Source organism: Pituophis catenifer, unplaced genomic scaffold, assembly GCF_029215685.1.
Source record: "Pituophis catenifer annectens isolate HBS135680 unplaced genomic scaffold, rPitCat1.0.hap2 SCAF_1, whole genome shotgun sequence".
NCBI classification, from domain to species: domain Eukaryota; kingdom Metazoa; phylum Chordata; class Lepidosauria; order Squamata; family Colubridae; genus Pituophis; species Pituophis catenifer.
Window position 1 is genome coordinate 213,013,136 of NW_027256881.1, and position 23,827 is coordinate 213,036,962.

Sequence of the window (23,827 nt, forward strand, 5' to 3'; positions counted from 1 at the left end):
CATTCTATTACACATTGCTTTACACAGCTGAAAAGAATTATGGCATCATCTATATATAATTTCTGGGTATAACTTTTTATTAAGGATTTTGCTTATAATAGTAAATACTAATAAGTAAATTTTAAAAAAGAAAAAAGAAAAGCATAAAAAGTGCAAGAAAATAAGAAAAAGGAAGACGAAAAAGAAATAATATTATAAATAACAAGATAGGAAATATATTAAAAAAAACCTATTCCCAACCTACATCACAACTATAAACAAATTTAGTAACACTTCATCCCCTATAAAGTTACCAGCAAGTATCTCTTCAGCCCATATTCCATGCATTATCTATGAACAAATCTACAAAGCATCACCTTTTCAATTCAATTGTCAATAAAAAGTCCATAAAGAGCTTCCAGAACTTTGCAAAAAAAAAGTCTTATTTTAACCTAGATCAATTAAACCAACTTCATATTCCTTCCTAATAATCTTAATCTTTAGTTCATTCAAATATTGTTATAGATTTGATTTCACTTCAATTCTTCTTTATTCCATCATATAGACTTCTTCAAAGGTTTAACAACCCTCTTTGGTAGATACAAGAAGAAACTATTTTCCAGGGCATTTTCTGGATTTGTCATTTGTATATCATCTTTAATTTTTAAAACTTCAGCCAATTTCTTTTCTATATCCAATAAAGCATCTTTTTCCAAATCATTCCCTTTGTCTGTCATTTATAGTTTCACTTTTGGTACTTTCTCTGTCTTGTCAGATAAAAATGTCTTCACATGTTTCATTCCCTCATTAGCATCTTTTGGACAATATAGTCAGAAATTATTACTGACACTGTTGATATTATAGCTACTTAATTTCTGACTCCATTCTTCAAAAATATCCTTTAACATTTCCAATATTATTTTTTGGGACATTTTGTAAGTCTCAGTACTAACCAATACCAAAAGCAGACTTGCATTTTCTCCCCCTTCTACTTAGAATTTTTAGTTTCCTCTGGTGTCCATTTTCTAAAATCATAATGTCACTTATCTTTTTTATGACTTATAATAGCCTAACCTAGCAAAAATTAGTTTGGTTCCTACAAGAAAGTATGTTTTTACAATTAATTCCTACCCCATTGCCAAAAAACACACATATAACCCCAGGTGTTAAAATGAATTATGAAATAATTTTATTTTCTTTTTACTTAGAAAGGGCAATTGAGGTGTTTGGAAATAAGGTAAGAACATAAACATAAATAGGGTAAGAACATAAATGCACTGGCTGAAAATCATTTAGTTTTAATCTTATTTATTTTATATAGTTTTCACATGTGAAATTTCTATGACCTATTTTATTTGCTTAGTGTTGAATGTTATATGTCTATAATTTGAAGGTGCATCTGACACAAATAAAGAATGCACTGATGGTATACATACGGAGATAGATGAAAGGATCAGAAGTGCATACATAGAGACTAACTTTGTACATTTAAGAATGTACAGTACTTTACAGCAAAGCTCATATTTTTGGTACACTGATGGTCATACTTGATTTTTCTCTTAAGCTGCCTGTTGCATGAATTCATACAATCATAGTGTTGGAAAGTATCTTACAGGTCTTTTAGGCCAATTCCCTACTTAGGGCAAGATTCACCAAAGCATCTGTGACAGATGATGATCTGGGCTCTGTTTGAAGACCTCAGCAACGGAGAACTCACCATGTCCTAGGATAGGTAATAGCCAAAAAATTATTCCCGATATTTAGCCTGAACCGATTTCAATAATATTTGTAGAATTTGGGGTTCCATTAATTTATATAGTGGCAGTAGACATTGCAGTGTCAGACGGATTTAAAATATTTATATCATTCAAGTATAATTGTAGGCTTTTGCTGGGACAACTTTCTGGATGAAGACACTTAAAAAAAAGAGGTATCTCTTATATTTGTATAGGTTGTAATTGATAAAAAATTATAGGATGTCTAAAGGCACATCTAGTGATTTTTTTTCCAAACAAAAATAAAGTAATCAATACGTGACAAAGGTTAAAGAAGCCATTCATAAAATTTAAAGCATAAATCCTAAAAACAGGGGAAAGAATTCAAGTATATATACAAATATAGCAGCAACTCCTGATGAATATTAGAGGATTAAAGCTAAATCACATTTTTTTTCCAGAGTTAGCTGAAATGCTGAAGATTAAGAAATTTAAGGGAGGGAAACTAAAACACACAGAGACAAAAGCAAGACAAACTTGTTTATTTACTCATATAGCGAGCATTGTATTTGCTAGTAACAAACATTTTTCCGAAAAATTGCTTTCCTTCAGTTTTACTGTCCAAAGATGCTGCTGTTTATCAGTTTTTAATATACTCTTTGGAAATGGATATGTATTTTACCTGGTCTTTTAAAAGAACCAAGAGATTCAAAGGCAGGATGAAATTCTTCCACAGTTCCTTAATGAAAATCTAGTGGGCAATTAAACAGATGGTAGCAATAAACTCACTTCCAAAGCACCAGGGAATGAGGTCCCTTATTAAAAGCTTATCTTAAGGAAGCAACAACAAATCTCTAAAGGGACATCTTCCTTTGGCCTACACCTTTGAATCAGGTGGTTCCAAACAAAAAAAAGAGTCAAAATAAGTCCAATTCCTACTGTGCTGGGTTGAAGGAGAAAGACTGAAGGAAATTGAAGCCTCAAGCTAAATATGTCTGGTCCAGAATATGTAAATTGCAGCCAATATTGTGTGTGTGTGTGTGTGTGTGTATGAGAGAGAGAGAGAGAGAGAGAGAGAGAGAGAGAGAGAGAGAGAGAGAGATGCCCTCACGTTATTAGCAGCCTGATTCTTATATGGTAGTAAAGATGTAAAAATCAACATTTTTACCCCTGCAGAAATCCATGATGAACCTAGGATTCTCTAAATATTGGGAGGGGGAATAATTATTTCAAAGCAGCAGGCAGATTGGTGGATAAGTCAAAACAACCTGCACTGGTGAGTCTTTTCTGTATGTACTGTAAATTTAATAATGTAGATAATAAATGAAACACAACCTGTGAAGTGCAATGTACACATTACAAGGCCACCATCTTTTTTTTTTAAATTGAATTTTAGAATGTTTGCCATCTCACTGAGCTTCAGCATATTTGCTACTTTAATACTGCCTTGTATTAGTATGGCTCCCTAAGTTTATTTATTTATTAAATTTATAAGCGGCCCATCTCACTGTTGAACTGACTCTGGGAGGCAGAGTTCCTTTTGTTTTTGTTTTTTTTTTCTTTATATAATTTTTTTTATTTTAGTTTATAAACAAGCAAACACACAACACATAATCAATCATTCAGTGTATCATCTAGGTGTTTCTTTTGTGTCTTCTTCTTCTTACTCCTCTGATCTTCATCATTTCTTGATTTTTCCCATTTCTTTATTATGACATTTTCCCCATACTTCATTTATTATAACATTTTCTTGTTTACTATTAATACATTTATCTAATACACTTCTCTAACCAATTGTAAAATTGTCTCCATATCTTGTAATATTCCGAATCCTCTCTTTCTTTAATTATCAAAGTCAGTCTATTCATTTCTGCACAATCTAATTTTTTTTTAATTACTTCATCTTCTGAAAGGATTTTCTCTACTTTCCATCTTTGTGCAAATACTATCCTCGCTGCAGTTATTACATGTATAATCAAATATACCTTTTCTTTGCTAATTTTCTCTGGGAGGATACCCAAAAGGAACAGCTCAGGTTTTAAATCATTATGTTGTTCAAGCATTTCTTCTAACCATGTCTTAATTCTAATCCAATTATTTCTCGCTTCTGGACATATGACAGTACGATCCTGGTGTCTGATGGCATTTATAACATTTTATATTGATTCTCTTTATATGCAGTAGACATTGTTAATTTATAATTCCTTTCCCATAGCTGCTGCCATTTATCTAATTCAATTGAATATCCAAAATTTTTTGCCCAAGCTATCATTGTTTCCTTTACTTGCTCTTCTTCCAATTCAATACTAAGTAAGAAGTTGTATATTTTTTTGATTATTTTATCATCTGTTCCTGTGAGTATCCTATCCAAATCTGTCATTTCTAAATAAAAACCATATGATGTCGCATCTTTTTCATATCTTGTTTGTATTTGCATATGGGTATACCAATCCATCTCAATCCCTTGTTCTTCTAGTTCTTGTTTCCCTTTCAGTTCCCCCTTATCTGTTAGTATATCTTTGTATCTAAGAATATTTTTGAAATTAAAAATATATGGATGTATTAGTGCTTCCACAGAGTTCCTTTTGTTACCCAGATAGACAGGGGACTCTGAAAGCCATGTCAAACATTTGCTATTGAGTGACATCACTTGACACTTTCTTTTCTACAAAAATCAGTCCATCCTATCATTCAATGAGCACCAGGACACTTGAAATCCAAGGCAAAGGAGATGATCACGGGCAAAGTTCTATTTGAATTACAAAGCACAACTTTTTTCTTCTGGACTTTTTTTTTTTTTAGTCTTCCTCTCCTTTTTCCCCTCCCTGGAAGATCTCAGTGAAGTGGAAGCTGTAAAGCTGATGGGCACCGAGCAGACACTTTTATAACGGAAAGTCTCCTGAATCCCAGCCCTACCTGTAATCTCTAGTGCTGTTCTGCCCCCTTGTGCTGCTGCGGTGAACTTAATGGAAAGTGAGCCTTTGTACACAAGCCATCCCTCCCACTCTCCCACATACACACACACACACACACACACACACACACACACACACACAACACACACGTACAAAGCCACTGTTGTCACTTCTCACTGTTCTGGCAAGTTCAAGGTCAGTGTCTAGCTATTTTCAGCTCATCTCTTCTTGATCCATTCAGAGAAATGACAAGGGAACGTGATTTGGGGTCAGCTGTAATACAGGAACTGTTATATAAAGGGAGAAAGTAGAAATCAATCCTAGCTGACAGTGTCTTCAGGATAATCAGCGCTCACTCGATGCCGCTGTCAGCTTCCCTGCATCAAACACCATGTTACTTCTGTCAGATCTTTTTAACCGAACCGGAGCCTCACTTTTGGCCAAGCAAATAAATATTTTGCCAGAGTTTATATTAAATTCACGGTTAGAGAACTTCACTCTTTTCCCTGCTTTTTTAATCTATTCCCTACTCTATTTCCCGGGGAAAGGAAAAACCTAAAGCTCTCTCGTTAGGTCAATTCTTTGTTTGGAAGGTTTGTCAGAAGCATACCAAGGAAAGGCAAATAATGCCATGAGTGGGAGGGGGTGGGCGAGGTGCTTTCTGTTTATGATCCCTGCTTCTCCCCACCTCCTTTTTCCCTCCAAGTACATCTGTTTCCCAGAACATTTGTCTAAATGATGTTCATCCCAGCACTGATTCTATTAAGGCTTTGCCATAATGTTTTAAGACACCTTTCTCAATTTGTCTGATTACGATTCTGGTTTTGGAGTTGTTTGCTCCTGCAAGTAGACATCTTCCTCTGTGCCGAATTATGAACATATCATCTCGAAGATAGGCTGTCATTTAACGGTGTTTGGGCAACAGCACATGGTATGTCAGTTTAGAGGAAAGAGACGGTTTACCATTCCACCCACCTTGTGCTCCTGTGGAACTGCCAAAGCCTGCAGGACTTCTCCAAAGACTAATTTGCCATATTAGTTGTCAGGAAATCCAAAGACAGAACTCCTAAAGCTATAAAATGAATTTGATGCCATTTTTTTTTCCAGAAAAGGGAGAATTAACAAACTAGAGTAAGAGTATACTGTCAACAAACAAATGCTTCATCATAGCACTGTAATTTGGAATTTTAATTACCCCTCTGCTTCTGTAACAAAACAATGTCTGAACTGGCAGCCATTTGAATCTCTCACAGGTCATTGAGCATTCTAGTTAATTACTCTATGAATAGCCTGTTTTTCTCCCCTCTGGAAACACGTTTCTAATGGCAGTCAAGGTCTGACAAATGTGTCATCTACATAATTAGCTAGGAAGCAACACAAAACATTAAACATGCTTTGTGCCGACAACTATCAAAACATTTCATTTGTTGTCAATTATTCATTACTTTGTAGGTTCTGAAGGGGTTGTTATTATGGAAATAAGTCCAGATGCTAACAAGGTTAGAGCTTTTGATTCAAATTAGTAATCAGAGGATTAACTTTACTTCCTTCTTTCACCCACCCCCCCAACACAAAAAAGTAGCCCCTCATATATTGGTGGCATCGTTCAATTTCAAACAAATTTTGCTAAAACTTCAAGTTTAACATCACGACAGTAGAGCATTGTCTGTAATTTACACCAATGCATCTTTCTTTGAAATACAGGAATCTAAGCCGAAGAAGTAAACTTTCCAAACCCTTGGTAAGATAATTTGTACTTGGTAAATTACACAAAAAGCTTGCACAGAAAAAAAAATCACAATACTACATGGAGAGAAAAAAAACACAACCCCAAGGTGGTTTGGACAATCTTTTCCATAGCTGTAAGGAAGGTAAATAGCAATAACAAATGACAATAGCATCAGCCACAGTACTAATCGCAATCTCAGCAGCATAATGTTTTGCCTCGGTTTAATAAGAAAGCTACACTGATTGCTTACACTATCAAGGCATCTGGAGCAAATTAAATCTAGTTTTTAAAAATTGTTTTGAAGATTGCTTTGCTATCAAATGTCATTAGTGTGTTGTCCAACAGAGATGAGGGAAGTTTTATAAAGCTGGATAATTGTACTTCAAAATCATTATTATCCTTGAATCCAGGATCCCAGACCAATGTGAACTTGCCCTAACAGACAAGTGCCAATAAAATTCAAGGTCAGAAAGCAAAGGCTCATCAGAAACATAAATATATCAAGAAAATAAAGAGTCATGCTCAGTAGATGTTAACTTTTGCCTACAAGCTGATTATACTACTACAACCAGGACTCCGAATACAAAATATTTCTGCAACAATTATTTTCTATTGGAGTTCCTGTGCAGAATTAAGCATGACTTGGGGATGCCTGTGTACATAGGGTCAGAGTGCTAATTTTAAATATCATCATCATCAACAACAACAACAGTAACAATAACACCATAAAAATTGAAAAGGAAGACCTTATTGGCCACAGAAATAAGCCTATTGTATTATGATTCTTCTTGCTAATCAAATTTATTCTAAAACTCAGATTGCAACGATTTCATAACATTTCCCCCTTACTTTAATCCAAAATCTCTCAGTTAAGTCCAAAACAAATACGTCTTCTCCAAATAAAGCTACATTTAGCTGCCATTAGATATTGAAGTGAATTCTTTTACCTTTATTCGGCTGATATGGCTCGCCCATTCCACGCAAAATCAATTTTAGAAGATACTCAACCACTCTTGAATTTTTTTCAGTGATTTCGCTAAATTAATAACCGTCAGCAAATAGCAATCTAATAGCAAGTAGATTGTGCAATGAGGCCTTCCACATATGGCCAATCTTCTAAACCACCTCTCAACTCTCTGATAGGTGATTATGGATTCCCATTCAACTAGAACTTACAAATCTAGGACCTATGACCTTCCACCATCTACTATCCTCTCATCCCAGGTCAACTTGGTCAATTCCAAGGACGTGCCATAATAATTGAATATCAAGAACTAATAATATTGGTTAAAAATCAGTCCTGTTGCCAACAATTGTATTCACAGGACCATTAGCAACTGATGTTTCCGACAAAGGATTAGCACTGTGGTTGTGTTACATAAATTTAGGGGATTTTTTTAATGGTACACTGCCATGTGTGACTGGTATATATATAAAAAATAAATAATATTCAAATTACTTGTGAAAAATTATTCTTTTTTTATTTCTAGTTTGACTCATGATTCATAGATCTCCTGTTCTTTTTCTAGGGTTCCATTCCTTCACTCAGCTATCACAGCTATAATCACATAATTTTCTGTGGAACCAATTATCCTAACCCTAGTCCCCAACTAACGTTTAATTTATTTATTTAAAACTTGGAAGATCCATATTCATTTATTTATTAAATTTATCCACTGCTCATCTCACTATCAAGAATCTGGGTGTCTTACAAACATATTAAAACATTACAGATCAAATAAACAGAAATTAAATAAATTAAATCCTATCTTGCATTTTCTCCTTAAAAATGCCATACATAGCACTTCCTTCCAATTTTTTTCCTACAAGACCTCCTGCTTTTTAAGGCTGAGCTGAGAGATAATGAATGCCCCCAAATCACTCAATTATTTTCAGTTCTTGAGAGTGAACTTGTACCTATATTTCTTCAATACTAATCCAGTAATTTAACCACTATATCACACTAGTATTTATAATTAATCAAAATGCCCCTAGTCTTACAAGGGGGAAATTGTATGAAATTCTACACCAGTGTTTATTTTGGCAGTGCTGGCAAAAGAAACTTTTCAACACTGATATTCAAGGTATAATAAAAACTTGTATCAGAAAAAAAAGTTATGATGCATTAAGTTGCCCTCCAGAATGTAAGAACTGCAGCTGGAGTCACATCTGTGTTTAAGCCCGTAATCCTCAAAACATCCTTATTGACTTCAGTGGGACTATTCTAAAATAATCAGTTGGAAGTCTAAATGGCTCCGGAATTGGCACTTGATAAGTGAATAGTCGCAATCACACTCTGAATATGGTACATCATTATAGTAGATGGTACATCATTTTCTGAAGCAGAGAGGACATACTACAGAATTTGAAATACAACATGCAGTAACTAAATAGTAACTTTTTTTCTTTTCAAATACTCTGCCATAATATGAACTGTAATAAACTATAATCTGTTGATATGGATCAAAACACAACTACACAGTAATAAAAACTAAATGGTAAGCATATATTAGGATATTAAGCTAGGACTGGGAGTATTCCAAATTCAAATGTTTATTCTGCCATGAAAATCCATGGGAGATTCTAGACCAAGAATTTTGTGGCTCACATGATTGTTGTAAGGTTAACTTGTGTACAGGAGACTGGCTATCTCAACACTTTTAAGAAAGATGGGGTATCAATGCAACGAATAAATTAATTAATTGATAAAGGAACAGTAAGTTAAGTACAAATTCAGAATTTGCTAATAGGTATCACAAGTCTTTGGAATGCACTTCTTATTTATCTTGGATGCTTTTTAGATAAAAGGCTCTTAATGATATCAATCAAACAATATCTGGAGACTTACTTTTTCTCAGTCTTACCCTACCTTAGAAGTTTTTTGTTATGGGGAAAATAGGAGGACAAAGGGATATGTGCACCTCTTTGAGTTCCAGAATGAATAGCAGAATAGTAATAAAAATATAGTAATAGTAGCAGTAGTGATAATAATAATAAACTTTTCCACGTTCTTCTTTTTAATAGATTTCTGAGGTCAGAAAAACATGCAATAAACAGTGGAAACAAAAAACGTCATGATAACAGGAAAATGGAAAACGATGACAAAACCTCCCCATAACATTATTTCAACAGGGCATTGAAAGTATCAGCTGAAGGCTTGTATATCTCTTGAAAAGGCAACAAAAATTAATAATCCACACATTGAGGGTGAGGGTTCTGGTTTTTCAAAGCATTTTTAAAACCATGTGGGTGGTCCTCAGCAGTGCCTTAAACAAATGTCGACTAACTGATTCAGATCTCTTAGGCTGTCTTTTTAATGGCAAATTGAAAACTGAGCCCACATCTGTAAATTTAATTAAACTGTACTTTAAAAGAGAATTGGAGAAGTTGGAGCAGGCTCTGAGAAAAGCGACCATAGTGATAAAAGCTCTAAAATCCAAGCCCTGGGAGGAATAATGAATTTAGCTTGACAAAGAGAAAAGATTAAGGGGAGATCTAGATGTCTGTAAATGGGCTGGACTTGTTCTCTCTCGGAACTAAGCATGGAACAAGGTTGAAGCAAAAATAAAAAGAATTTAGGCTGAAAATTAGGAGGAATTTCCTGAACAGTGGAACAAATGAAGAATACTAGTAGACTAGCAGACTGTTCCATGCTTCAGGTTTTCAAACAAGGGGCTGGATGATCAATCTGTTAGGAATCATTTTATTACTCCTTGCACATTGCAGGGTTTAGACTAGACAGGGGTCTCTGAACTTAACAATTTTGAGACTTGTGGACTTCAACTCCCAGAATTCCCAGCCAGCATAGGTCTAGAAGACCTTTAATCCCCTTTCGAACTAATAAACTCTTTGGTTCTATGAAGAGTAAAGCATGATTTGTCTTCTTAGGATTAGGGTGAGAAACAATGGTATGTTGAGTTTGAAGAGATGAACAACCTTGTCAGAGGTCAGTGCTGGACAATCTGTGCCTGGGGGTTGCATTCATAAAGTAGGTCAGGCCCCAATAAAAACAATGTTTGATTTATTTTAGCTCAATTCAGAGTTCAATAAATTCATTAAATACTGTCACAGTAATTACTTCCCATATATTTAATAATCTGCTAATCATTAGATTAACAATTACAACTGTGCCTAAACCCTACCATAGAAGACATCCATGAAGCTCTTTCCTACGTGTCAGGGCCCATCATGAAAATGCATATGGAAGATACAGAGAGAACAATATGCATGGACTTTTACTTCCTGAAATATTTATATAATTGCTATAATTATACAATACTATTTATATGTGTGAGGAGAACATAGCATGGTAATTAAGATGTTGGATTAGGGATAGGAAGGCTCAGGTTGTAACCCACTTTCAGCCAAGGAAGTTAAGTGGATGACTGGGCCAGTCGCTCATTCAGTCCAACCTACTTCTCTATATATGCACTCTTGAGCTCTTTTGAACCAAAGGCTGGATAAACCTTAGAACTCAATAAATGGGCTGAAATAGCTTCTCAACCAAAGTGAATCTTAATCAAAGCATACTATATACATATGCCCATTTGGTAAGCCAGTGAAGTAAGGGAGAAGATATATCAATAGCACTTAGACTTATATACCATTTCATAGTGCTTTATAGTCTTCTCTAAGCAATTTACAGAGTCAGCATATTGGCCCCAACAATCTGGTTCCTCATTTTACCAACCTTGGAAGGGTGGAAGGCTGAGTCAACCTTGAGCCAGTGAGAATCTAACTCCTGGCAGTGAGAAATGAGCTAGCCTGCAATACTGGATTCTAATCATTGTGCCACCATTATCATTGTCCTTTCTGATCCACTGAAAATGCAGGTAAAATTCTCAGATAATTCTCATCCTGGGAGAAAATAAAATCTTATTATATTTATACACCTTATTTGATATACAGGTAGTCCTCAAGTTACATGGCCCAGGGACACTACACCATCATAAATATGAACCAGTTGCTAAGTGTCTGAATTTTGATCACATGAACACAGGGATGCGGCAACTGTTGTAAGAGTGAAAAATGGTCATAAGTCATCTTTTCCAGTGTCATTGTAACCTTGAATGATCACTAAACCAATGGTTCTAAGTCAATGACTACCTGTATACTGGTTGGGTGCATCAATCCATCAAGAAATTTACTTCTGAGGAAATAAAGCTGCTGAGAATCATGCAGTATTTCCAGTTTAACTGTAAACAATCATAAATATAATTTCACATTTTTGTGGTGGATTTGGTTGCTCTTTTTCCTCTTGTGGACGCAGTCAATTTGTAACAGGACACGTGACACACAAACCCAAGATCATCTTAGAGCACAGTTCAGGACAATATCCAATGTGTTAATCGTAGCCTGAGAAAACTGGTTTGTATCGCAAGAAAAAGAGCCATAAGACAGAAATTGGCAGGAAGCAGAAGATGGGCCTGGTGGCTCAGCAGACTGATAGCATTGTGATTAACACCAGCTGTCTGCAATTACTGTAAGCTCGAATCTCCCCAGGCTCAAGGTTGACTCAGCCTTCCATCCTTTCTAAGGTAGGTAAATTGAGGACCCAGTTTGTGGGGGCAATAAGCTGACTTTGTATAAATATACAAAAGTATGAAGGCTTTTGCTTAACGCATTGTAAGCCGCCCTGAGTCTCCGGAGAAGGGCGGCATATAAATCAAATTTTAAAAAATAAAAATAAATAAATAAAAGGAAGTAAGATTTTCAGTGACTTGAACTACCACATTTTCATTAGAAAACAGAATCTTGGGGGCATCTTGCCTCCGTAAAAATGCTTTTGCCACAGACTATATTTTTCCCTCAGGGATGAACAAAGAAAATAAATTGTTCAAAAGCACTCTCTTCTATCAAACACACTTTTTAAAAAAGTGTGAAATTGAGTTTTCCAAAAAGGCAGTAACCTACATTTACCTTTATTTACCTATAACTATAAAGGTGTGGTGGTTTTTTTTGGTAGGGATGGATGAGATTATAAAACTAGAAATATTTTTTAAAGGACTGCAGAGTGATTTGACAACAAACAGATCACTTAATCTGTAAATTTAGCCTAGCAGAAATATAAGAAACAAATTGCTGTTACCTATTCTTGCCTAATCAATGGTTTTCACATATGGATGTATAAATGTAATCGGCAGCCTGCGTCCACAGCACGTTTCCCAAATGCTTTGTTTTCTTGTACAAAACCAATATGGGCAATTACTTTGCCCTGAGATGCCAACCCTATCAATCCACCACGATTTAATGTCATCCTAATTAAATATCTGCATCTACTTTAGGAGAATCTCCGTAAATAAAGCCTCAGACTTGATTATAAGCTTGATGTGAAGTAAACACAACTGGTTTATGTGGCCTATAGAGTTTGGTTTGACAGAAAGGCTAGAAATAAGAATCTTTTGGGTTATTCTTAATTTTTGGCAAGTAATCAAGTTGAAAGAGAGAGAAGGAAGGAACAAAGGAACTGATCTTTCCTTTCCTTTCCTTTCCTTTCCTTTCCTTTCCTTTCCTTTCCTTTCCTTTCCTTTCCTTTCCTTTCCTTTCCTTTCCTTTCCTTTCCTTTCCTTTCCTTGATAGAGCATTAGGACTATAAATAAGACTATCAAATCTATTTCATCTAATTGAAAAGAACTCTAATCCATTTACATTTTGGAATGACTAAACAGACTGTAATTTTTAATCTATGCGCCAAGGAAATAAAACAGTTCATGCTCTGAATTTGCATTGAATGGAACCAAATGCACATCTTTGAGGCTGAAGAGTTGAAAACTGTGAATATTCATGGATACCAAGGAATCACAGGAGATCCAGAAAGAGCTGTTGCTTAATAGTGTTCATGGTCAGCCTTAAAATCTGTGCTGTGGACACATTAATATCGTTGCATCTGTCTTAAAGTTGTTACAGTGATATGGGCATTTTTCTACTATATTGGAAGGGAGACCAGGCCACAAAGAGATTTTTAGCATCTTTCTGCTCCCTGTTGCCAGCTAGAAATTCCAGCTCAACAAGAGGAAGTTGAAATCTCTCCAGAGTGTAACCTCCATCTTCCTTGTCATACAGAATTCAAAAATAGCACAGCATCGGCATTAGAAAAATATCTGATCACTCAAAAGAGAGAAGCCACGAGCAGGTACACAGATATAACAAAACCTTATATTCTACTACATCAGATGAATTTCAATAGATAATGGTTGCTTTTGGAAGAACTTCATCATAATTTTACTATTTCAATGGTTTGCATTTTCCCCTCTTTTATTTAGATACGGTGAGCAGCAGCTTTTAAAGCATTAGACAAATTCAGTGACCTGGCAAAGAACAACAGGCCCAGAGTCAGAAATCCTTGGGCTGCAAGCTTAATATAAATCATTCCAAATATGACTACAATGGAAAATAACCAGAATTTTCACTGAAAAAACTTCTGGTTGATTGATTAAACTGTTTTATTGATTCATCTGGATTGTTTATCTTTATTTGAGTTCCATTTTACACATTATTTTCTCATATACATTCTCAACTATACTAAAGAAAATATGTTCTCAGTTTAACACATATGCAGCAATTGCAGAAACAATTGTGTTACAAGCAATATTTTTCCTTGCGTTAGGTAATACAAAAAAAAATCTCTTCTGATGTAGAGCTCTGTGGCTTTGTAAGGATTAATACTTTAAATGAATCACATTAAAGAAAAAATGGCTACCTCATTACATTGGTAAAATTCTTCACTGATACAAATATTCGAAGAAATGATACTACATTTCAATATTATTAATTGAATATTTCAATGCTATAATTAAAGTATTTTGTACCTTTCAATAAATTTGAATAAATTAGAAAATAATGTAATAGACTTTGAGCTTTTGCCATAGAACTGTCCCTTGTCAAATCTTCTCTCTGCCCTCCGTCTATAGTAATAGCAGTGTTCTTATGATTATAAAATAAAATTGTGAAGAATGCATATATAAATAATTAATATCAATATATCTCTTCTGAAGCAGAGAATGTTGCATACTTTTTTCCAAAAGGAATTGCCACTATCATGCAAATTTATAGAAAACTTAGTTCCAGAATGCTTATTCAGAAGTCCTATTGAATTCAGTATAAAATACTTAAAAAATAAATATAAAATAAAGCTCCCTATATTTTATTATGAACAAGTTAGAGCAAATTTCAGTTACTTTTATTTTGTTTCCTATTAGATTACGCTGCCTATGAATGATCTTTCCATTTTTCCACTTTCCATTTTTCCACTCAGATTCCACTCAGGGGAATCTCCCAACTATACTTCATGATGTGAATGCATTGAATGGAATTTACTTTAAAAATGTGGGAAGAGAAAAAAAAATCTAGATTATATTTTTAAAGGCAAAAGTTTAATAAGATTCCTTATTCTTTATAATAATTTTTATTAAACATTACAATTAAAAAGGTAAAAATGACTGCAAACTAAAAAAAAATAGTGTAAAGAAAGAAAAAAGAAAGAAAAATGGAAAAGAAAGAAAAAATAGTAAAGAAAAAGAAATATATAAAGAGTTGGCTTTGCTCTTCATCACACTAATTATGAATAATTTTAGTAATTTATCACTTTCTCTTAAAATACAACAAATGATGTTTTCTTTCCATATTTAACCTTTTTATCTGAAAACAAATCCTTAAAGCCTCATTCAGTCATGGTCAGTAAAAGTCAATTAACAATACATCTATTTTAATCTTGGTTAAATAAGCCAACTTTATATTCTCTTCTTTTACATTTAACAATCTTGAATTTCTATCCCTTTAAATAATGTGCTAGAACTTGATTTATTTTCTTTTTTTCCCCTCACAAAATTATCCAAAGCTTTAAAAAGTCTTTTTTTGTAAATCCTATATAAGAACATTTTTCAGATTGCCCTTTTGTTTTGTTATTTATTGTTATTTATTTTAATTATTAACACATTAGTGAGTTTCATTTGTATACTCAGTATAGCATCTTTTTCCATATCATTGTTTTAGCTTGTCATTTTTAAATTCACTTTCATATCATCGTGTCTTTTCTGTTAAATTTGTTCTTCTTCCATAACAACTTTTAAACACACTATATCTATAAAGGTAGGCATCCTTATAAATTAATTTCTGGTTCTATTTTTTCACAAATATCCTTCAATATGTCCAATGTTATTTTTTTTTACTTCATTCTGTGTTAGTTAAATTTAAGTACACTTTGTATATTTGTACCCTATGACTATCATTAAATGTTGTACCTTACGATTCTTGATGAATGTATCTTTTCTTTTATGTACACTCAGAGTATATGCACCAAGACAAATTCCTTGTGTGTCCGATCACATTTGGCCAATAAAGAATTCTATTCTATTATTATCTATTTTCCTTTAATTGTAACTTTTAGTTACTTATGTTTTCTATTATTTGAATCTTCAAATTCCCATCCTATTATGCTTAAAAAAAAAAAAAATTCAAAGCAACCGCATTTTCCCACAGGAAGGATTCTTAGAAGTAATTTCAAAATCTTACTTCAAATTTATTTTATTTATTTATTTATTTATTTATTTATTTATTTATTTATTTATTTTTAAATTTGTATACCGCCCTTCTCCCTGAGGACTCAGGGCGGTGAACAGCCAAGTAAAAAACATAAACTACAAATATTAAAATACAATTAAAAAGATATATATATATATATATATATATATATATATATATATATATATATATATATATATATAAATTATTTGGACCCCTAGTTGTAATTTTCCAAAATCAATGTTCCAACCATCCTTTTTCTGTTTATTCAAAAAAGAGGCTTGCATTTAAAACTTCTTCCAGTAAGGATTGAAAGAAACTCACCTGGTGCCCTAAAACTTGTGAATAGCTGGAAAACACTTAACCAGCAGCAATTTCTAAATGTGATTAGTGTGTGCTGAGCCGACCACAGTTTGAGCAAAGGTGTCTACTCCCTCATCAACCAGAACTGGAGATCATTCTCTTGCAATGTCCTCAAGAGAAGCAACTGTATGATGTTCTTATGGGCGATCTTAAGTCCTCTCCTTGCCTGAAGAGGAATTACAGAGAGCCAGTCTACTTACCAGCTCTTCATTTTGCTGCAGTCATTGACTCTGCGTTTAGTGGAGCTGTCTTCATTTCACTATTTCTTCCCCAGAAGTCCCTAATGAGATTGCTTTTGAACCACACTTTTCACTTCTGCTCCGTTACAATCCATCCTGACTTCAATGTAAACGGTTCCCATCTACATCCTTGTAATTTCCTCAGCACCATGATTGAAATATTGGATTATTATTATTATTTTTTGCTTCAGATTTTGGTCTTTCTATTTTTCCCCTTTTACCAGCTACTTAACAGACTCACTCAACCAAATATGCCAACATGTTTTTAATTCTGTCAATATCTAGTCAGAAAACTTTGCACAGGAGAGAAAGAGAGATTAAAAAAAAAAAAAACTAGAAAGACTAGAAAGAATGGGAAAATTAGTATGGCAGGCTTTCAGTCCATTTTATCAGAGCCAAGTTTGCATGGAGAAATGACATACTCTGCGGCTCTATAATTAGCTGCTAAGAAAACACAACTTTTCTAAAAGACACTCCGTTGTAGTTGCTTATGCAAAATGTTTTGGATGATACAACTTTGAAGGAGCATTTTTGGTGTCCTTCCACCCACCCACCCTTATTTTTCACCACCTGCCCCATCCAACTTCCCCATCCAAACCAAAAAGTTATGTAACAAGGTAATACCAACAGTGAGAAACTGCATGATAAAATCCTGCCCAAAAGTGAAAAATGCTAATTTTGTCTCATTTAGCAGCTGGATACAGAAATGCTCATTAGTTTTAAGAGGGTTAATCCTTTTAACTTTTGCATATTGATATGCCAATTATGCCTAATTGTACAAGAGGCATCAGTCAAGGTAATAGTGCATAAACACATGAAAGTTATTAAGTACATCCCAACATGTAATAAAGTAGGTGTTAATTGGTAGCTGAGTTCTGCAGGCTATTGAGGTGGATAATTCACTGAGAGATGGATCACTTGTAATTTCTCTACATAATTCCTTTTGCAGTTTCATGCTGTGATGTTTTCATGCTTGTCAAAAACAACTGCAGCCTAGTGCCTTTTGTTAAACACAGCCAATAAAATATGTTAGGCATCATTAAATATACTTAACTTTTAAACTTTTTGAAAGGTACAGCTCTAACTGTTAATATATTATACTATTTTCAAACATATTGCTATAAATATGCTTTTCATTCAGTAACTGAAGAATTATGTTAGATCTCAATTATGGGATTTGGGCTTGTGGTGTGTGTGTGTGTGTGTGTGTGTGTGTGTGTGTGTGTTTAAGTGCTACGTGCAAATGTGTCACCAGCAAGTGATAGTTTTAAATTAGAATGTTAAGGAAATGAATGTTTCATCAGTTACTGGGCTGAGATGGAAGGACTTTTCCTCCTATTTTCCAAGTGTCATGCCAGCTCTTCTGAACTACGCATTCCTCTTCAGCTAACTATGAGAAGAATAATTAAAATCACATATTTCTGAACTATGCTGTGGTTAATTTTGCATTTGAACATGGAGATGATGACAGTAAGCAACACACTCTCACTGCAGTCTGCTTATTTCCTCTACTTTTCATAAGGATCCTTCAAATCCGGAGAATAGCTAATCAATACTTTGCATGGCTCTGATGAGGGAAGGCAAGAGTACATGCTTGTCTGCCTATGTTGCCTTTTCGGTGAGCTCCTCATATAGTTTTGGAGCTCTGGCTTGTTTGCCACGAGCTGAAAAACAGAGCTAGAATCCAAAACAAGTGACTAACATTGCATAAATAATTTTGCAACATCATATGGCCTCAGCTGCAAGTTGCAGCCATTACAGAGGAAAATTAACCAAGGGAGGCTCATACCAATCAGTTCGTTTAGTAGCACAGGATGGGGAAAGGGGAAGGGATATGACTGGCAGCGGAGTTCACCTCTGAAGTATTAGCATGTAAATCTTTTCAGAAGAGGTAATAAATAAATAAATCCAGAACCATTTGGCTCTTTCTGCTGCTTAAAAATTAGGGGCAGTTCAGATTCCAGATTTTAACTCTTTGTAATTCCTTCCACTACAAAATTTTGTGAAGGATCTTTGTTTTTTCTAGAAGGAGGGGTTTTTTTTCTTTCTGTTTGTGGAATTTTATGCAATATCTGAGAAGCAAGTTCCAATACTTGCAAAGGCCTTTAGTGACAAACACTTGTTTTGTAATCTCGATTTTCGCAAGACTTCTTGTTTGAAGGCAAAGAGACCCACAAGTGAAATCAAATTTCTCCCCACTACAGCTTCTAAAAGTGAAAACATCCCTGTTCCCATCAAATATCCTTTCTTATATTCACTTTATATTTCTTATCACCTTTCTTATATTCCCAACAAAAGAGTTCAGGCAAAGGTCTCCCTTTTGACAGATAAGAACAAAGAATGTTCTTTCTGCGCCAACTCAGAAAGCTCAAACTGCCCAAGGAGCTGCTGATACAGTTCTACAGAGGAATTATTGTGTCTGTCATCTGCACCTCTATAACTGTCTGGTTTGGTTCTGCAACCCAACAAGACAGAAACAGACTTCAGAGGATAATTAGAACTGCAGAAAAAACAATTGCTACCAACCTGCCTTCCATTGAGGACCTGTATACTGCACGCATCAAGAAGAGGGCTGTAAAAATATTTACAGACCCCTCACATCCTGGACATAAACTGTTTCAACTCCTACCCTCAAAACGATGCTATGGAGCACTGCACACCAGAACAACTAGACACAAGAACAGTTTTTTCCTGAACGCCATCACTCTGCTAAACAAATAATTCCCTCAACACTATCAAACTAGTTACTAACTCTGCATCACTATTAATCATCTCATCATTCCTATCACCCATCTCCTCCCACTTATGACTGTATGACTGTAACCTTGTTGCTGGTATCCTTAAGATTTATATTGACTGTTTCTCTATGACTATCATTAAGTGTTGTACCTTATGATTCTTGATGAATGTATCTTTTCTTTTATGTACACTGAGAGCATATGCACCAAGACAAATTCCTTGTGTGTCCAATCACACTTGGCCAATAAAGAATTCTATTCTATTCTATTCTATTCTATTCTATTCTATTCTATTCTATTCTATTCTATTCTATTCTATTCTATTCTATTCTATTCTATTCTATTCCTTTTGAAATTGTATCATATCACATAATCAACATCTAACTACAAGCAAGAACAGGAAGATGAGGGAATATGAATGTTAATAGAACCTCTAACTAGTTCTGACAAATATATTAGAAAATCCTCCATTCTAGACAGACTTTGATGAGAGATTTCACCCATTCCAATCTAAAGGACAAAAGCAACCTTGGCTGTTTTGGTTAATGATTTAAGTCAAGGAAAGGATGGGGAACTACAGCACTTTTAGTTCTCCCGGACATTACTGATGTACTCAGAACTGTCAACCAACATATATTTTTAAGTCACCATGTTAATATGGAACAAGGAGAAACATTATTACCATGGTTTCATTTGATTGAAAACAACCCTGGTGGCCTAATCCAGAGGGCTGCAAAATGCTGCTATAGTGTTCCCAGATAGTAGGTTGGAAATCTTTTCTCAATATCTTTAGGCAAATTGTTGAAAAATGAGTGATAGACAGGAAGCAAACATCTGTGGAAAATGGGTATGGGTTTTGTTTTTTGTTTTTTGTAATTATTTCTACCAGTTTTCATTTCATTTCATTTAATAAGAAGGATATGCTTTAAGGAACACTTTGAAAGGATTTTTCTAAGATCCTTAGGAGCAAAATGTGAGATTCTTGCATTTATTTAGTAGCAGGAAGAGCCACACACACATGGCAACCTCCTTCTAGTGTCTGCAGTTACTTTGACTCTTGGCTCTTTCATTTAATTACAAGATCAGGCATTATAAGGGCTTTTTTCCAATTGCAGTACTCCCAATGTTGATCAGGGAATCTACCTGCTCTTGAAATATTATTGAAGAACATTGTCTTCTCTGAATTAAAAAAAAACACAGAAAAAAATGTCCATCAATTTCTTTGCTCACATATCTGGTGAAGAAATTTAAAAGGCCATTTGGGATCAGTACTTACAGGCTCAACGACTTTCAGATTTTCAGAGTATACCATAGATTTGCTTTGGCTGGATCGGTCATGGGTGTTGCTGGGAGTTTTGATCCTCATTTGAACAATCCCTGTGCTTTCATGTGAAGGATGTAGCTTTCCTACGCTGGGATCGGAAGCTGCTAACTGCTGCATGATTAATATGTCAAATCTGCAAAATATAATAGTTAAAATATGCTTAAAACACTTTGCATTAAGCCAGCCTGGAATCACTTTTAGTGAATAAGGAGAAAACGGTAAAATCCTGATATTCAGAGATAGCTCTGAATAGCAGGATATCTTAACAACAGCACCAATAGGGCATTTTTATTATTCACCAAGCCATTCAAATGTGGAGGAAGACTGCAGTTTGCATAAAAGATTATTCTTATCTCTACAGCCATTCCTCTGTCCTGGAATCTTTCAGTAACCTTTCTCCTATAGCTGGCTGGCAGGCAGTAGAGTGTGCCTTTGGTCTTCTCATACTCCATTCAAGATAGACGTCTCAAGTTTGCTCAAAGGCTGAAAGAGACTTATTTGGCCTCCACCAATTGTGCCAGAAGGTGGAAGTTACATTCAGGTCTTTATAAAGGGTCATCTTGATTTTTTTTTTTTAAAAAAAAAATAGACTTGCAAAACATTTGTTTTGACATTCAGAAAGATGATGTAAAGGTGGAACACATGATAACCAATTTAATATATATGTAGCCCGTTGATGCTGTGGTACATTAGAATTGGGCTCTTAATACTAATAGTGGCATTAGATAGGAAATGTTAACTTCAGACAAGAAGTTCCACAGTTAATAATTTAGCAATATTTTGATGATGGACCAAGTTTTTATTTGACCTTCCTCTAAACATGTGAATAACAAAGATAACTTCCTTCTGTTTAATTCATTCTTCCCTATTTTCCAGTACTTGTTACCAGTTATGGAATCTAGAAAGCTTTAGGTTCTTAGGACACAAAACAAACAATATTTCCTTAAGTTTATTGTGCCAGACTGCATTATTTTTAAGCCCCGGAGGGAAAGGACAAGGAAACAGAGATATCTCTCGTTCAGTCACAAAAACAATAATTGCCACTACCTAAGCAAGTCTTGAAAAATCCCTAGAATTTTGAAGGAAGAACTAGAGCTTGCTGCACTCTTAATAAAGTAACTGGGAAAACAATGAGATATGATTTCATTCAAAATGGGCTCGAGCAACTTAAAATAGTTCAGTTATAATACCAATGGATTACAAACTAGCTGGTGATCAGGATTATTATTATTTTTTATCTACACACTTTTAGAAGGTGCTCAAGATCATAAACAGTGACTTTATGACTTCATATTTAGGTACATGCAAGAGCAGCTTGTACCCAAAAAAATCCAGAGTTATCACATCAGTGGAAAAAAAAAAACTGATTTAGTAAAAAAATGTTATTTATTTTGGATACTTAATCATAGAAAATGATAAAAGAGTTGGAAAAATAAAAAGGCAAATAAAATTTCCATGAAAGTTGTTTTCTAACTCAGTGGAAGAAAACTTCAAACTAAAAACAGGAATCTTATATCCTTCATATTTGCACATTTGCAAAACTGGTACAGTATCCAAGGAAGCTGAGAGCATGCAAAAGACTTTGGAATGTGGCTCTTAAGGTATATCTTGAGAATCACTTGAAATTACCAAAAAATAAAAATAAAAAAAATACTAAAGTTGTAGACATGGTACAGCAGAAAAGAAGCCCCATAAAAACCACTCAAGCAAAGAACATTGAGATATTTCAGTTATTTACTCAGGCACAATTCTGCGCAAAAGGCCTTTGCTGGGAGAAAGATTGGAAGGAAAGAAAAGTAGGCAATACAAAACAACATCTGGAATAGCAAGAAATATATAATTGGACTTGTCTAAATAATGGAAAATGTGCAGAGGCAGATACAGTAGAAACTCACAGTTGTCACCTAGGAACAGAAACTGAACGGTTAATCTTTGATGTAATATCTTTCAAGATTATTCATATGGAGACAATTTCAGATACACAGATCTTTCATTAACAATAAGAAAGGCTATACGTAAAGTTTACTACCTCGACCATAAATGAATAAAGACTCCCTTTTCCACCTAGGAAATATGACAGTGTTTTACTCTGAGCTTAGTGAAGTGGACTAAATTGCTAAAATATTACCAGAGCAGGTGTGTGTAACACATACATTCATTCAATTTTCAGATGCTATTCAGCAGTTTAAAAGTGCTAAACCTACTTCTATTTTCTCTGACACATCAAGTGTTTCTCAGCTTCTACCACTTTACTTATATCACAAGCATGATATTTTTCTTACTTGGGACCTTGGGCTATTATTAAATCTGTCAGATCTCATAACTATAGGTTGTCAGACCAATTTGTGCTTACGTTGGAAATTTATCAGAAAAGCCTAAGAGCTGCAGGACAGATGGACATTGGGATGCAAAGAATGCCATCTTCTGGATGAAATACAGAGCAACATTTTTTTTCAAATCCATGCAAGCACTTCTCAAGCTGAACAAGCTGTTTTTTTCTTTCGGCTCTTCCCGATGAGGCCTCCTGTCTCAGGCTTTTTGTGGAAAAGTTGACAGTAACTCAACATGTGCCATCCAATCTTAAAAGATGCAAGAATCCCATTATGCCTCTTTTTTCCTTATCTTTTCTTATTTCCAATAAAATAACAATTTTTATGCCAGTGTATGGAGAATGGAAAAAGGCTTTATCAGTCCCTATGAAGTAGAATGGAGTCCATAGAAAGAATAGAACTAAATTTCATTAAAATATTATAACAATAGCACCTCGACTTATATACCGCTTCACGGTGCTTTACAGCCCCCTCTAAGTGGTTTACAGAGTCAGCCTATTGCCTCCAACAATCTGGGTCCTCATTTTACTGACCTCAGAAGGATGGAAGGCTGAGTTAACCTTGAGCCATTCAGAATCGAACTCCTGGCAGTGATCTGAATTAGCCTGCAATACTGCCTTTTAACCACTGCACCAGCATGGTTTAGTGGTAGATTAGTAACAGAATCTTGCAAATCTGTTTTTGTCATACTTATCCTGTCTTCTACTCTTTTTAATCAGAAAAAAACCTCTTATAACCCACTGAGTCAAGGAGCAGCCACCCTCTTCCGAATATGATCTCCTTTTCATGACCTTAAGGAATGCTTCTGCCCTGTCTTCGGTACAGGTAGTCCTCAACTTATGACCAAAATTGAGCCTATTTCCATTGCTAAGCAAGACAGTTGTTAAGTGAATTTTTCCCCATTTTACAACCTTTCTTGCTACAGTTATTAAGTCAATCACTGCAGTTGTTAAAGTTAGTAAGACAGTTGTTAAGT

At 34.7% G+C, this 23,827-nt stretch overlaps 1 protein-coding gene across 1 annotated transcript in view; it reads right to left on the reverse strand.

Annotated features, from left to right (window-relative positions):
* The window catches only part of ARHGAP15 (Rho GTPase activating protein 15), a 449,292-nt gene extending 428,654 nt beyond the window's left edge, over nucleotides 1-20,638 (reverse strand). The window contains exon 1 of the mRNA XM_070957014.1: nucleotides 20,474-20,638. Within this exon, the coding sequence (XP_070813115.1) occupies nucleotides 20,474-20,638 (165 nt within the window). The remainder of the gene's footprint in view (nucleotides 1-20,473) is intronic.
* Nucleotides 20,639-23,827: the final 3,189 nt, after the last annotated feature.